The 17,115-nt window shown below is 45.9% G+C and overlaps 1 protein-coding gene across 6 annotated transcripts in view; it reads left to right on the top strand.

Moving 5' to 3' along the window:
* Positions 1 to 17,115, top strand: part of TMCO1 (transmembrane and coiled-coil domains 1) — a 526,809-nt gene that overhangs the window by 153,210 nt on the left and 356,484 nt on the right. For 3 of the 6 annotated variants that reach the window (XM_029617471.1, XM_029617470.1, XM_029617472.1), the window contains one exon: positions 2,037 to 2,176. The exons of the other annotated variants lie outside the window; for them this stretch is intronic. In XM_029617471.1, the coding sequence (XP_029473331.1) occupies positions 2,119 to 2,176 (58 nt within the window). In that variant the 5' untranslated portion in view covers positions 2,037 to 2,118. The remainder of the gene's footprint in view (positions 1 to 2,036; positions 2,177 to 17,115) is intronic. 6 annotated transcript variants of the gene reach the window in all.

The following is a 17,115-nucleotide window of genomic DNA, read 5'->3' as shown; positions in this document are numbered from 1 at the left end:
TGGAAGGCTGGATGTGCGTGAAGTATCAGACTTTCTCCCCTGCCATTGAAGCAGAGAGCTATGTTGGATGTGCGTGAAGTATCAGTCTTTCTCCCCTGCCAGTGAAGCAGAGAGCTATGCTGGATATGCGTTGAAAGTAAAGTATCTGGCTTATTTGGTTTGGGGTAGTAACTGCCGTAACAAGCAAGCTACTCCCCGCTTTTTGTGAATGCAAATCCTTTTTTTCCACACTTCCTCTTGCCGTTGAAGCTTAGAGCAATATTGGAGTTGCATTAACCATGTGTATGTTTATTGAATAAGGGTATTATCTCCAGGCAGTAGCCATCATACCCGCAAGCCACCCATTCTTCATTCACGTCCTCTAGACTTGATGGATCCACAGTATTTATCCCTCGCCCCTTTGAAGTCCTTCACAGTTCTGGTCTTCACCACTTCCTCCAGACGGGCATTCCGGGCATCCACCACCCTCTCCGTGAAAAAATACTTACTGACATTGGTTCTGAGTCTTCCTCCTTGGAGCTTCAACTCGTGACCCCTGGTTCTGCTGATTTTTTTCCGATGGAAAAGGTTTGTCGTTGTCTTTGGATCATTAAAACCTTTCAAGTATCTGAAAGTTTGAAACATATCACCCCTGCTCCTCCTTTCTTCCAGGGTGCACATATTTAGATTCTTCAATCTCTCCTCATAAGTCATTCGATGAAGACTTGAGATATTGAAGAACATTCACTGGTTATCGTATCATCTACCTTTCCCCCAAAGCTCTATTATTCAACCTATACCTATTACCCTTATGCAGACTTCTGAACGGCTTAAATTTAAATTTCAAAATTTATGCCGATGATATTCAGTTTATTTTACCCTTCACTGACTCATGGTCTAAAACCTTTTCTTTACTGCAATTATACTTATCTACTATCAAAACTTGGCTATCTCATAATAGGCTAAAACTAAATACAAACAAAACAGAATTAATCTATCCACCATTCCAGATTCTCTTTACAAACCACCATCAACATTTACCTTTGAGATCCAAATCATTCCCATAAAAACACACGCAAAAAACTTAGGGGTAATCATTGACTCTAAACTATCATTGACAAACAACATCTCTGAAACTGTAAAAAAGTCTTTCTTCAAAATTCATATGTTAAAGCAACTAAAACCATTACTCCTTCCAAATGATTTTCGTCTGATCACTCAAACACTCGTTCTATCTTCATTAGATTATTGCAATGCTTTATATCTTGGCTTACCCCAATCAACAATCCATCCACTTCAACTAGTTCAAAACGCAACTGCCCGTATGTTATACAATATCCGTCGAAATGAACACATCTCTCCAATTTTATTTATTTATTTATTTAGGGTTTTTATATACCGACATTCTCGATATACATATCAAATCAAGTCGGTTTCCATACAACAAAACTGTCGCCGGTCAAGGCGTTACATTAAACAATAGACAGCGTATTGAACAGAGAACGTGCAGCGTAATTTTACAACAATTACATTGGCTCCCAGTATCATACCGCATAATATATAAAATCTTATCCACTATACACAATCTAATATACAATACTGATACAATCTGGCTATGTTCACTGTTACGAATTTATAAACCATCCAGACAATTACGTTCCTTTGACAAATGTTTATTAGAAATTCCCACTGTAAAATCTGTTAGCCTATCATTGACTCGTAAACGTGCCTTCTCAGTTGCAGGTCCAACATTATGGAATGCTTTACCAGACTGTATCCGTTTGACTTCTAACCGTAGAGAATTAAAAAAATCACTGAAAACTCATTTATTTACACAAGCTTTTCATCTGTAATAACTATTATAATTCCATGCACTGTATTTAACTTTCTGTTTTTAAAATTGTTTGTGTTTTTGTTTTTAAATTATGTATGTGCTTTGACCACTTGTAAACCGCCTAGACGGATATATATTATCCATTGTGCGGTATATAAAAACTTTTAAATAAATAAATAAATGTTCAAGTATAATCAGTTTGTCCACTGTTTGGCTTTTTCAGAGAATATTGGCAGGCTGATGTCAGGGCAGGACTATATATCCATGACGTCAGCTTCTTACTCTGTCTCCATCTGCTGGCAGAGATGCATAACCCATCGGTGGGAATTGGTCTGCCCTCATTAGAGGAAAGGAAATTATCAGGTAAGTAGTACTTTCTTTATACTGGATCAGACCAAGAGTCCATCAAGCCTAGTATCCTGTTAGTGGCCAATCCATGTCACGAGTAATTGGCAAGTATCCAAATATTAAATAGATCCCATGCTACTAATGCTAGCAACAAGCAGTGTCTATTTTCTATTGATTAATAGCAGTCTATGTACGTCTTCTCCAGAAACTTTTCCAAACCTTTTTTAAATCCAGCTACACAAGCTGCCTTAACCATATCCTCCGGCAACAAATTCCAGAGTTTAATTGTGCGTTAAGTGAAATAATTTTCTCCTATTTGTTTTAAATATGCTACTTGCCAACTTCATGGAGTGCACCCTAGTCCTTGTATTATCCCAGGACAAGCAGGATGCTAGTCCTCACATATGGGTGACATCACTAACGGAGCCCTAATGCGGGAAAAACTTCTGTCAAAGTTTCTAGAAGCTTTTGACTGGCAGCCTGGGGCTACTGAGCATGCCCGGCATGCCATGATATTCCCTGCCACAGGGGTCTCACTTCAGTCTTCGTTTTTCCGCGCTGCCATCGACATTGCGGTCATAGGAGCCCTGTGAAGTTTTCCTCACAACTTTGACTAAAAAAGTCAATATTTTCTTACACATTTTTGCCCCATTTGGGGTCTCACAGTGATTGCCACCGGACGGTGACAAGGAAATTCGTTTCCGATTTAAAAATTCCAAAATTTCCATTGACGGCCGTCGATTCAGTCATGGCCTCAGGCTTCAAAAAATGCCCAGCCTGTAACCGAACGATGTCCATATCGGATCCCCATTTAGAATGCGTTCGGTGCCTTGGAGGACAGCATGAGATCGCTTCCTGTCCAGAATGCCAGGAGATGACTCCAAAAGGCAGAAAACTCCACCAAGAAAAAAATGGCTCAGATTTTATTTATTTATTTATTTAACATTTTTTTATATACCGAGGTTCTGGTAACAATGTTACCAATCACTCCGGTTTACATATAACTTAGGGATGACATAACACAAGTGTCTTACATATAAGACACTTGTGCCTTCCCCGACAACTTCCACAAAATCATCTCCGGTGGGACTTACGAAGAAAATTCTTCTTAAAAAACGACTTTACTTCATTGACAAGGTCAGTAACTGAACCGAGGCCAAAACATAAGTACCGACGGCACCATTCTATCCCGCCGCTTCCACCACCGGAAGAACTGCTCGCTAAGAGACAAAAAACGACTTCGACTACGGTGACTTCCGTTCCCTTGGTTCTGGCATCGATACCGTCGACGTCAACACAGTCATCGACTTCGATTCCTGACTTGACTACGTTGATCAAACAAATTGTCACCGATGCCTTAAAACAGCAGATTCCGGCGCCATTGCCAATGCAGACACCCATGTCGATGCCGGCGGTATCGCCGAGGATAGAGGTTTCATCGATACCGGCTTCACAGCCGATGCCGGCGTATACGCCGATGCCAGCGGTATCTTCGATGCCTTCGATTCCGCTGATGTCTACCTCGATGACGGAGCCTGTTCAGGCATTAATTCCATCGACACCATCGGTGCCTATACCTTTCTCGATGCCTTCGATGCCACCTCGGCCTATAACATTGATGATTCCTATCTTGATGTTTTCTTTTCTGCCATCGACGATGCCATCTACTACACAGTCGATGTCTCTTTATACAATGGCACCATCCATACCTTCTTTACAAAGGAAGACCACTTCCATGCACAAGTCATTGGGAAAATTCAAACATTCTTTACCAAAACCTTCCACTGCAGCTACAGAAACTACTAGCTCAGAAGCAGCATTGCATAACCTTCTCACAAAAAGATATCAAGATCTGCTGGCTTCTTTGCCTATTATGCCAGGGCAAGAAGAGGAGGAACAGGAAACTTCACCTGACCCACATGACCCATTACAGGGACCTTCTGGGATACCTCCACCGCAAAAGCCTACACTTGCTCCATATCAAACCCCAACTTCTGATACCTGGTCTGACACCGCATCTGAGCCTTCATCAGAAGACTTTATGCCTGACCCCTCTCCACCTCAGTCCAAGAAACAGTCACCTCCAGAGGACCTTTCATTTTCATCCTTCATCTAGGAGATGTCAGAGTCTATACCTTTTCAGCTACAAGCTGAAAAAGATGAGAGGCAACAGACCCTGGAAATTCTACAGTTTGTAGATCCCCCTAAGCACAATCTGGCAATCCCTATCCATGAAGTACTACTACAACTCCAGCAGAGAATTTGGGAACACCCCTGCACAACTCCTGCAGTTAATAAAAGGGTAGATTTTACCTATCTCATACAATCTGCACCAGGGTATGAGAAAACTCAACTCATCCTGGGTCCAGAATCCTTGTGGTTGAATCCGCACAAAAGAAATCTCGCAGGACCAGAACCCATGCCTCAATTCCTCCAGGAAAGGACAATAGGTTTTTAGATCAGATGGGTAGGAAAATCTATCAAGGAGCCATGCTAAACTCAAAGATTTCAGCATACCAACTTTATATGACTCAACACCAGAGAAATCTCTGGAAGCAAATTGAAGAATTTGTACCTTCTCTGCCTCAACAACACCAAGAGGCAGCACAAAACATTATTCAAAAAGGCTTAGACGCAGGAAAGCACGAGGTCAGAGCCACCTATGATGCTTTTGAAACATCTTCAAGAACAGCAGCATCAGGCATTAGTGCCAGAAGGTGGGCCTGGCTCAAGGCCTCTGATTTAAGGCCAGAGGTCCAGGACAAACTGGTTGACCTTCCCTGCCAGGGAGATAATCTGTTTGGCACCAAGGTTCAGGACGCTGTGGCTCAGCTTCGAGAGCATTCGGAGACTCTAAAGCAACTCTCAATGCTACCTCATGACCCTGCAATACACACAAGTCGCAGACCACCACGTAGGGAGGCAAAACGTCCTTTCTACAGACCAAAAAGGTACTATCCTCCCACTTCTAGACCAAGACCTCCAAGGTCTCAACAAAGACCTCAACAGAGACAACAGCGGTCTGCGAGGCCCCAACCAGCTCCTCAAACAGGACCTGCCTCGGGTTTTTGAAACGCAATTCAGAGAGCAAGGCCTATATTCCAATCCCCAAACCACCTTGCCAGTTGGAGGAAGAATATCCCATTTCTACTAGGAGTGGACATCAGTAACATCTGATCATTGGGTCCTTTCAGTAATACATCAAGGCTATCGCCTCGACTTAACATCACTCCCTCAGGAGTTTCCACCACATTATTCCCAGCACAATCAAAATCACATACTTCAATTACACACAGAATTATCCGCTCTTCTGAAAGCAAGAGCTGTGGAACAAGTACCACACAGTCAGAAGGGCAGAGGATTCTATTCCCGGTATTTCCTCATTCCAAAGAAAACTGGAGGCCTACGTCCCATCCTAGATCTCAGAAATCTCAACAAATTCTTAAAAAAAGAAAAGTTCAGGATGGTTTTTCTAGGCACCATGCTTCCACTTCTGCAAAAGGGAGATTGGTTTTGTTCTCTGGATCTTCAAGATGCTTATACACACATTCTTATATTCCCTCCTCATCGCAAGTATCTGCGATTCACACTAGGACATCAGCATTTCCAATACAGAGTATTGCCATTCGGCCTTGCTTTAGCTCCCAGAGTATTCACCAAATGCCTGGCAGTGATAGCACACTTACACAAACAAGGTGTTCATGTCTTTCCTTATCTCGACGATTGGCTCATCAAAAGTCAATCACAGCAAGGAGCAGTAACTTCTCTAAATCACACAATAGCTGTACTTCACAGAATGGGATTCCTCATCAATTATCAGAAATCCCACACGACTCCTCCTCATCTACTCCAATTCATAGGAACAGAATTAAACACAGACACTGCACAAGCTTTTCTACCAGAAGATCGTGCAGACACACTGTCCCTGTTGGCACACTCAATTTCCTTACAACAACAAGCGACAGCCCATCAGTTTCTTACCTTACTAGGCCACATGGCCTCCACAGTTCATGTCACTCCTATGGCATGCCTCGCCATGAGAGTAACCCAATGGACTTTACGATCACAATGGATCCAAGCCATTCAGCCATTACATTATCCAATTCAAGTAACCCACCAACTACGCTCATCACTACGATGGTGGACAGCCAAGGACAATTTACGCAAGGGCCTACCCTTCCAGAAACCAGTCCCTCAGATAACATTAACTACAGATGCATCCACCTTGGGTTGGGGAGCTCACATAAACACTCTCCAAACTCAAGGGACTTGGACAAAACTCGAAGCCACATATCAAATCAATTTTCTAGAACTTCGAGCTATACGTTATGCGCTGCATGCGTTCAAGGACTGCCTTTCACACAAGACTGTTCTAATCCAAACAGACAACACAGTAGCCATGTGGTACATCAACAAACAGGGAGGTATGGGCTCGTATCTCCTTTGTCAAGAAGCTGCACAGATTTGGGGCTGGGCCCTGAACCACTCAATGTTCCTACAGGCCACTTATCTAGCAGGGATTCACAATGTACTAGCAGATCGACTCAGTCGTCAGTTCCAACCACATGAGTGGGCCTTGGATCGTTTAGTAGCGACCAGGCTGTTCCAAAGTTGGGGACAACCAATAATAGACCTGTTTGCGTCACATCTGAATCACAAAGTGGACAACTTCTGTTCTCTACACAAACAGAAGAACCAGCCGGCCAAGGACGCTTTTGCTCGCCCTTGGAACTCAGGCCTACTATACGCGTATCCTCCAATACCGCTTATAACGAAAACTCTAGTGAAGCTACAACAGGACAAGGGAACCATGATACTCATAGCCCCATACTGGCCTCGACAAATATGGTTTCCCACACTGCTAGACCTTTCAGTCAGGGATCCAATTCGCCTGGGAGTAGCTCCCAATCTCATAACTCAGGATCGGGGTCAGTTGCGCCATCCCAACCTTCAATCCCTATTACTGACAGCATGGATGTTGAAAGCTTGATCTTACAACCACTCAATCTTTCCACTAATGTATCTCAAGTGCTTATAGCTTCACGCAAACCTTCCACAAGAAAGAATTATTCTTTCAAATGGAAAAGGTTCACTTTGTGGTGCAGACAGAACCAGATTGATCCTTTCAATTGCCCCACTACTTCTCTTCTAGACTATTTATACCATCTTTCAGACTCTGGTCTTCAGACTTCCTCAATAAGAGTACATTTGAGTGCAATCTCAGCTTATCATAACAAGATGGGAGATGCACCTATATCCACACAACCTCTTGTCAGTAGGTTTATGAGAGGTCTAACTCACCTTAAACCACCAATTCGGCTTCCAGTCATGGAATGGGATCTGAATCTGGTTTTAACAGCATTAATGCGTTCTCCTTTCGAACCCATACATTCTTGTGATCTCAAATTTCTCACATGGAAGACTATCTTCCTCATAGCCATTACATCAGCTAGAAGAGTTAGTGAGTTACAAGCACTTGTCACATATGAACCTTATACAAAGTTTCTACATGACAGAGTGGGCCAAAGTAGTTACGGAATTCCACTTAAATCAAACCATAGTTCTACCCACATTCTTTCCAAGACCTCACTCTCACCAAGGGGAAAGAGCTTTACACACTTTGGACTGTAAACGTGTATTGTCCTTTTATTTAAATCGCACTACATCCCTCAGACAATCCAATCAGCTTTTTGTTTCCTATGATCCAAATAAACCAGGTAAAGCAGTGGGCAAACATACTCTATCCAACTGGTTAGCACAGGGGTCGGGAACCCATGGCTCGCGAGCCAGATATGGCTCTTTTGAGGGCTGCATCTGGCTCGCAGACAGTCGCCACACTTTCCCGCTGACCCAGCTGCTCCCCGGTCCTCCTCCGCCCGGGCTTAAAATGCTGTCAGCCCGGGCGGAACGCGGCAGGACAGCTGGAGTCAGCGGCACCGGCTGCTCTCTTTTTCCCGCCCCCCCGCGGCCCGGAAGAGGAAGTGGAGAGTATCGGGTGCCTGCGCGGCAAGAAGAGGCCACGCTAGTGCGCTCGGCATCGGCCCGAAGAAAAGAAGACTGCAGCGCGGCTCGGAGGAAAATGAAGAGGTTCAGCCGCGGCCGATGGGACTCCGCCTCCGCGAGGGCTGAAAATGAAGAGGTTAGCGTTGGGAGGAGGCTGCTGCTGCCGCGCGTTCCCGGGGTGGGGGGGAGAGAGAGTGAATGAGCGAGGAAACACACATGCTCGCTCATTCACTCTCTCTCTCCCCACCCCGGGAACGCGCGGCAGCAGCAGCCTCCTCCCAACGCTAACCTCTTCATTTTCAGCCCTCGCGGAGGCGGAGTCCCATCGGCCGCGGTTGAAGCTCTTCATTTTCCTCCGAGCCGCGCTGCAGTCTTCTTTTCTTCGGGCCGATGCCGAGCGCACTAGCGTGGCCTCTTCTTGCCGCGCTGGCACCCGATACTCTCCACTTCCTCTTCCGGGCCGCGGGGGGGCGGGCGTGTGTGTGTGTGTGTGTGTGTGAGAGATTGCATGTATGTGAATGATTGAGAGCCTGTATATGTGAAAGAGAGTATGTCTGTGATTGAGAGCCTGCCTATGAGAGAGAGAGCATGAATGTAAGTTTACCATTGGGAACCTGTATGTGTAAGTTTGTGATTGAAAACCTGTTTGTGTGAAAGAGTATGTGTGTATGATTGAGATCCTTTGTGTGTGAGAGAGATAATGTGTATGTATGATTAAGAGCCTGTGTGTATAAGTAAGAGAGAGAGCATGTGTGCAATTGAAAGCTGGTTTAGGTGATGGAGTATGTGATTGAGAGCCTGTGTTTAAATGAGAGAGAGAGACCATGTGTGTCTGTGTGTGATTGAGAGCTGATTTAGGTGAGGGAGCATGTGAGTATGTGATTGAGAGCCTGTGTGTAAATGAGAGAAAGAGAGGACATGTTTGTAAGCATGTGAATGAGAGTCTGTGTGTGAGAGAAAAAGACAGCATGTATTTATTTGATTGAAAGCCTGTGTGTGTGTGTGTAAGCGTGAAAAGATAGACAGCATGTGTGTAAATGTGTAATTAAGAGCCTATATAAGTGAGAGAGAAAAAACATGTGTATATGTGAGTGACTGAGAGCATGTGTGTATAGGTGTGTCATTGAGAGCCAGTGTGAGAGCGCTGGTATGTGACTGAGAGAGGAGAAAGTTCCAAGCAAACCACCCCGCCTCCTGCTAATTCAGAACAATCTCAGGACACCTGGATATCAAACGTTCTCAGGTATGCAGAGCAAAAAATGTTTTGTATCCTTATTATTTTTCATTACTGGGTCTTTGTGTCTGCTATTTTGAAATATTTTGTTGGTATCTGGAAATGTTTTATATGAGTTTTTAATTATTGGATATTCCACTCATCAGCTGTTTCGAAATATGTTCTTTTTGTTAGTACAGTTTTACTGCTGATGATTTTATATTTCTTGATTTGTTTTATAAGGATGGGTGATGTTTCTTTTTTCCTTTGTTACACTGCATACAGAGACTCTGGCTTGTTGCAGTTTCCAATTCAGTTTTTTCTGCATGCTTCTTGTTATGCGTTTTGGTCTCTTTATTCTATGTTAGGTGAGGGACAGCACGTGATTCAGGTGAGGTTTTCTGCTGGCGTGTAGTTTCTGTGTAGGACTCTATAGCAGCCTGACTTGGTCCGTTTTCCTAATAGGAGATGTATTGGTGTCTTAAGGCCTGGTGTAATATTTTCAGAGACTTATTGTACTTTAAAAGTGTGATCTTACATAAAATGCACACATTTACTTGTATTTAGTTTTAAACATATTGTATGGCTCTCATGGAATTACATTTTAAAATATGTGGCGTTTATGGCTCTCTCAGCCAAAAAGGTTCCTGACCCCTGGGTTAGCAGATTGCATACAATTTTGCTATGCCGAAGCAGGCCTTCCTCTTCAAGGGCAAGTAAAAGCACATTCAGTAAGAGCAATGTCAACTTCAGTAGCACATTTTCGTTCAGTGCCAATCCTTGATATATGTAAAGCAGCAACATGGAGTTCCCTTCACACCTTTGCAGCTCATTACTGTTTGGACAAGCAAGGACGACAAGATTCAGCCTACGGACAATCTGTCTTAAAGAACTTGTTTCCAGTATAATCCCAACTCCTTCTACAACCAACCTGCTGTGATCTTCGGCTGACTCATTTCCTACATACCACATTATTGCTACATCATGGACAATGACTCAGCCTCTAGCTTGCTAATCACTCATATGTGAGGACTAGCATCCTGCTTGTCCTGGGATAAAGCAAAATTGCTTACCTTGTAATAGGTGTTATCCCAGGACAGCAGGATGTAGTCCTCACAGAACCCACCCGCCACCCCGCGGAGTTGGGCATTCACGCCTTTATTATTTTATTTTGCTAACGCTCATTGCTACATACGAGACTGAAGTGAGACCCCTGTGGCAGGGAATATCATGGCATGCCAGGCATGCTCAGTAGCCCCAGGCTGCCAGTCAAAAGCTTTTAGAAACTTTGACAGAAGTTTTACCCGCATTAGGGCTCCATTAGTGACGTCACCCATATGTGAGGACTACATCCTGCTGTCCTGGGATAACACCTATTACAAGGTAAGCAATTTTACTTTATCTAAAAGAGTAAATAACCTTTTCACATTTACCTGTTCAAGCTTTTCATGATTTTGTAGATCTCTATTATATCTCCCTTCAGCTGTCTCTTCTCCAAACTGAATAGCCCTAACCCCTTTAGCCTTTCCTCATGGGTAGCTGTTTCATGTAATTTATCATTTTGGTCACCCTTTTCTGTACTTTCTCCAGTGCAACTATATCTTTTTTGAGATACAGTGATCACTTTGCTGGGGGTTGGTAATTCCGCCAGCGCTGATGTACTAGGTCTTTCCTCTCCATTACTTTTCTTTCCTCATAAGTGTTGCGATTGGCTCTTACAGCAAATGTAAGAGGCAATCAGAATTCTTAAAGTGGGGAAAAGCGGGCAGGCAGGTAAGCGTCTATGTCATGTGGTGTCCTGAATAAATATGTGCTTGGCTTGCTGTAAGACTTACAGCAAGCCAATCACATCTTCATTCAGGATACCACACAGCGCAGACTCTTACCTGCCTGCCCGTTTTCCTGGAGAGAAAAGTGTTTGGCCATGTGCTTATCTCCTTCCTGCCATCGGGTGCCGACGTCATCAGCAAAGGCCAGGTTCCGGCATCATTGACAAAGAACTGCATGAGCCTTTGTTGATGACATCGGTACTCAGCAAACGTCACGGGCCGCATCTAATATTAATTTTAAAACATTTGGTGGGCCAGATAAAAATCAATGACTGGCCTGATTTGGCCCAAGGGCCGTAGTTTGCCCACCCCTGGTCTAGATGATGTAGGGGAAAATCTAACAAAAAATACGAGATATCGATATGTCCTACATGCAAGTTTTTTTTATATAGGAACGCTACCCTACAGCTACCTATGGAAATCTAATGAATAGATTTCAAACTCATTTCCAATCCTGGGAAAACAGGAACAGATCAGAGTTCTCATTCCACTCTTTTCTCAACACATCAGATGGCTTGCACTGTTCAGTGATCAGTGAGAGTCTTATATAAAGGGGAGATGTTTGTGTTACTTTTCTCGGCTAGCAGCAGTACTTTTTACACCTTTCAACCTACACACCCTCTTCGGACATGGACAGGGCAGCTTGCATTCTGTCATAAATTTCACGAGACTTACATCTTTAACCAAAATCTCTTTTCAGGGATTCAAATGATATCCACCCCTTTATTTTATTTATTTAAAATATTTATAGCCTGCTACTCCATAGTTCAAAGCAGTTTACAGAAATATAAATGATAAAACAAACATTACATCATCCTTATCATCACAGAGTTGATCTAATAATCTAAGACCAACATCCAACCAATCCGCTAATTTGGGATGGAAATAGAGATGCTTGGGTTGTCTTTCAGAAGAGCATTCTGTGAATGAGGGCTACCTGTGATGTCCAGTCACTTACATAGGGCATGCCAGATCTTTATCATGTATGCTGTAATGGGGTTGTTCTGAAGTGCTCAGCATACCTGGGGAGTAGAGGGAAGCACTAATAAGGATAAGACTACTCCTTCATCCACTCTAGATTCGAGTGATAACCATGGGAGTCCCAATTCTCTACCTAACCAAGCTTTCATATAGGGACATTTCGATGCCCAGTAGTAGTCCAGCAAGTTGGGAAGAGCCATATCCCCCCCCCCCCCCAACTTAGTCCACCATAAAATACCTAATTTAACCCAGGGCACTAAATAAATCTGGATACTATGCCGTTAAGACTGGCAAAGAATTGCATGGGTAAGGAAAATGGTATGTGCTGAAAAAGGTACATTAATTTGGGCAACACATTCATCTTTAGAATCGATATTCTACCCGCCCAAGATATAGGCAGCCCATCCCAGGATTTCAGATCCTCCTGAATCTTAGAAATCAAGGGATGATAATTTAGCCTATTGACCAACTACATTTAAACCCTCTAGGTGCAACCCTAAAATGAGAAAGACAAGCGGGTGGACAAACTCTATCATTGGGTTGAAAACCAAATAGCTCTGATTTCCTAGCGTGTAGCAGATGGACTCAGAACCAATGGGTATAGTGTACTCGTGCTAGCAGTTGGAGACGGATCAGATTTCAATCTGACGTCAGCCCCTAGTACATATACCCCTGCAGGAAGTGCAAATCCTCAGTATTTTCCATCTCCATAGCAGATAGGAGCTATTTGCATGCTCTGATCAGAGCGTTGGAACCAAATTTAAAGAAGATCCCTACTGAAGACTAGCCCCGCTCTCCTGCAGTGATACCCTTGGGTCCCTCCCCCAGTCGAGATTCCCGAGGTGATTTCCGTGATCCCTTGGAGGTGAGCCTCGGTCCGGCGGCCGAATCGTGGCGGGACCTAGCCCCTGAAGGATCGGGCGCGGCATAGAGGCAGCCTTGGTCCGGCGACCGAATCGCGGCGAGGACTTACAGCCCCCGAGCGAGAGGAGTTCGGGCGCGGCTGAGAGGCAGCGGGTGCACCCTCAAAAGCGGCGGTGAAGGTAGTTGCCCTCTCCCCCCGCAGCCGGAGACTGCCTGGGTCGAGACCGGGAAGCGCCGAAGATAAGGTAAGGTAGAAATCTTTACTTGTGCCTGTCTCAGAGGATTGAGGACGAGCGCAGGCCATCGGCCGAAGCCAGCGCCACCGGGTTGATTCGCCCTAGCAGGGCCAGACCCCGGCATTTCTAAGGGCCCTCCCACGTGGAGACCCTCCGAGGTAGTCTCCATCTTGCCCGCATGGTCGCCGTCGCCATCTTGGCCTTAATTTCGCCGTTCACATCGCCGCCCGGCCGAGCGCACAAAATTTACCTGGGCGCACAAACCTACTTCTGCGCATAGGTTATACGCACAAGAACCCTTAGACGCATAAGCGGCGCATGCAAGTCCCGGTCGCACGGACTACGCGCACTCGACTACTCGCGCGCACATCCCGGGTTAAGCGCTCAGATACGAGCACAAACCCCGACTAAGCGCACAGATACAAGCGCAAGCGGCCAGGCGCTCCGGAACGAATCATGTACGCGCAGGCTACCTCGACACCTCCAATAACGGAAGTAAGATCCCTAGGCCTCTGCTCAGCATGCCACCTCAGGGCCGCCCAGAGCCAGGAAGCCGATGCCTTATGCACCCAATGCGAGGAGGCCCTGGGAGATCCACCACAGGCTCAGGCTCGCCCAGGGCCGGGGACTAGCTCTTCAGGGAGCTCCCTGGAGCTAGCAACCCCCAGCGGGACTCCCTCTCAGCCGGAGGCTCCCAGGGAAGCAGCGCCACTCAATGTGGACCCCTCGTCTATTTCTTGGGTGGAACTCTTCAAGGGGATTCACGCCTTTGTCCGAATGCAAACGGATTCCCGGGTGGACCAACCACATACGTCGCAGGAGGACCCCTATGCTCCAGGCCCCTCAAGACCTAGGCATAGGCCTTTACCGCCAAGTAGACCCACCTTCGGGGGTTCGGACATCTCAGAAGAAGAAGTCGAACCCCTAGAAGAAGGAGAACTCCCCCCGGGGACAGAACCCCACCGAACCATGAGACGGTTCTTCACAAGGGAGGAGCTCCCGGATCTGGTCTCCCAATGCCTGGTGGAACTGGCGATTCTGGATTCAGAAACCCAGGGGGATCCCGAGGAGAACCCATTTCTGGAAGGCCTTCGACAGACCTCCCGTCATTTCCCGCTCTTGCGAGCCGCTCAACAGCTGATTGACCTGGAATGGAACACCCCCAGAGTCTGCCTTTAAAGGGGGCGGGCCTTGGCCAGCCTGTACCCCCTGGATCCAGCAACCAAAGACATGCTCGCTTGCCCTAGAGTGGATGCCATGGTCTGCGCAGTCTCCAAGCGCACCACCATTTTGGTAGAGGGAGGAGCAGCACTCAAGGACACGCATGACCGGCGGCTAGAAGCCATGCTTAAACAGTCATTTGACGTGGCCGCTATGCCTCTTCAGATTGCGGCCTGCTGCACCGTGGTGACACGTGCCTGCTTATCACAGGCCAGGAACGGCACCCCGGGAGATATCCTGGACCGAGCGCTATCCTTTCTAACGGACGCGGCCTCAGACCTCGTACGCACAGCGGCCAGAGGAGTATCATCGGCGGTGGCGGCCAGGAGACAGCTCTGGCTCAGAAGCTGGTCGGTCGACTCATCTTCCACAACACGTCTCACAAGGATGCCCTTCAAAGGATCACTTCTGTTCGGCAGCGATTTAGAAAAGATGGTTGGCAAATGGGGCGAATCCCCAGTACCGGAAGACAAGTCAAGGAGAGCCCAGCGACAGCCTTCCAAGGCCTCCAGGGGCAGAAGCTCGCAGCGCTTCAACCCATACAGGAGCAGCTACCAGGCACCCCACCCTCCGGGCAGGAACCAGCCCTTTCAGAACAAGCACAACAAGAGGGGAAACAGCCTGGGCACAGGGCCCGGCCGCACTCCGCAATGAGAATCAGCCGACCCATCCAAGGGAAGCCATAGGGGGCAGACTGGCCCTATTCTACCAAAGATGGGTCGAGATAACGTTGGACAAGTGGGTCCTAGCCATCATCCGGGAAGGGTACTACCTGGACTTCATACGCACCCCCCCGGACAAGTTTGTGGAGTCCCCTTACCATGACTCCACCAAAAAGGCGGCAGTGGAAGTTACACTGGCCAGGCTACTGAACCTCGAGGCCATAACTCCGGTACCTCCTCAGGAGATAAACTCTGGTCATTATTCCATATATTTTCTCGTTCCCAAGAAAGAGGGAACGTTCCGACCAATCCTGGACCTCAAATCCATAAACAGATATCTGAAGGTCCCCCGCTTCTGCATGGAAACCCTGAGATCCGTAATAAAGGCAATACAGCCAGGAGAGTTCCTCACCTCCTTGGACCTGTCAGAGGCGTACCTACACATCCCAATTCATCAGGAACACCAGCGTTACCTACGTTTCAAGATCCTGGGCCATCACTACCAGTTCCGGGCCCTACCCTTCGGGCTAGCAACAGCACCACGGACTTTCACCAAGGTGATAGTGGTAGTGGTGGCAATACTGCGGAAGGAAGGAGTCCTCGTACATCCTTACTTGGACGACTGGCTGATCAGGGCAAAGTCACCAGAGGAAAGCATCCAATCAACCAACAGTCAAGTCTCTACTGGAGAGCCTCGGATGGGTGGTCTTCGTTATTTCAGACCTATTAGTAAAAATTTGTAACTTATCATTAAAATCATCCATTGTACCTGAAGACTGGAGGATAGCAAATGTAACCCCAATATTTAAAAAGGGCTCCAGGGGCGATCCGGGAAACTACAGACCGGTTAGCCTGACTTCAGTGCCAGGAAAAATAGTGGAAAGTGTTCTAAACATCAAAATCACAGAACATATAGAAAGACATGGTTTAATGGAACAAAGTCAGCATGGCTTTACCCAGGGCAAGTCTTGCCTCACAAATCTGCTTCACTTTTTTGAAGGAGTTAATAAACATGTGGATAAAGGTGAACCGGTAGATATAGTATACTTGGATTTTCAGAAGGCGTTTGACAAAGTTCCTCATGAGAGGCTTCTAGGAAAAGTAAAAAGTCATGGGATAGGTGGCGATGTCCTTTCGTGGATTGCAAACTGGCTAAAAGACAGGAAACAGAGAGTAGGATTAAATGGGCAATTTTCTCAGTGGAAGGGAGTGGACAGTGGAGTGCCTCAGGGATCTGTATTGGGACCCTTACTGTTCAATATATTTATAAATGATCTGGAAAGAAATACGACAAGTGAGATAATCAAATTTGCAGATGACACAAATTGTGCAGAGTAGTTAAATCACAAGCAGATTGTGATAAATTGCAGGAAGACCTTGTGAGACTGGAAAATTGGGCATCCAAATGGCAGATGAAATTTAATGTGGAAAAGTGCAAGGTGATGCATATAGGGAAAAATAACCCATGCTATAATTACACGATGTTGGGTTCCATATTAGGTGCTACAACCCAAGAAAGAGATCTAGGTGTCATAGTGGATAACACATTGAAATCGTCGGTTCAGTGTGCTGCGGCAGTCAAAAAAGCAAACAGAATGTTGGGAATTATTAGAAAAGGAATGATGAATAAAACGGAAAATGTCATAATGCCTCTGTATCGCTCCATGGTGAGACCGCACCTTGAATACTGTGTACAATTCTGGTCGCCGCATCTCAAAAAAGATATAATTGCGATGGAGAAGGTACAGAGAAGGGCTACCAAAATGATAAGGGGAATGGAACAACTCCCCTATGAGGAAAGACTAAAGAGATTAGGACTTTTCAGCTTGGAGAAGAGACGACTGAGGGGGGATATGATAGAGGTGTTTAAAATCATGAGAGGTCTAGAACGGGTAGATGTGAATCGGTTATTTACTCTTTCAGATAGTAGAAGGACTAGGGGACA

The sequence above is a fragment of the Rhinatrema bivittatum genome, chromosome 10 (assembly GCF_901001135.1).
Source record: "Rhinatrema bivittatum chromosome 10, aRhiBiv1.1, whole genome shotgun sequence".
NCBI lineage: Eukaryota > Metazoa > Chordata > Amphibia > Gymnophiona > Rhinatrematidae > Rhinatrema > Rhinatrema bivittatum.
Note: the sequence above shows the minus strand (reverse complement) of the source record. Positions and strands in the feature narration are given on the sequence as shown.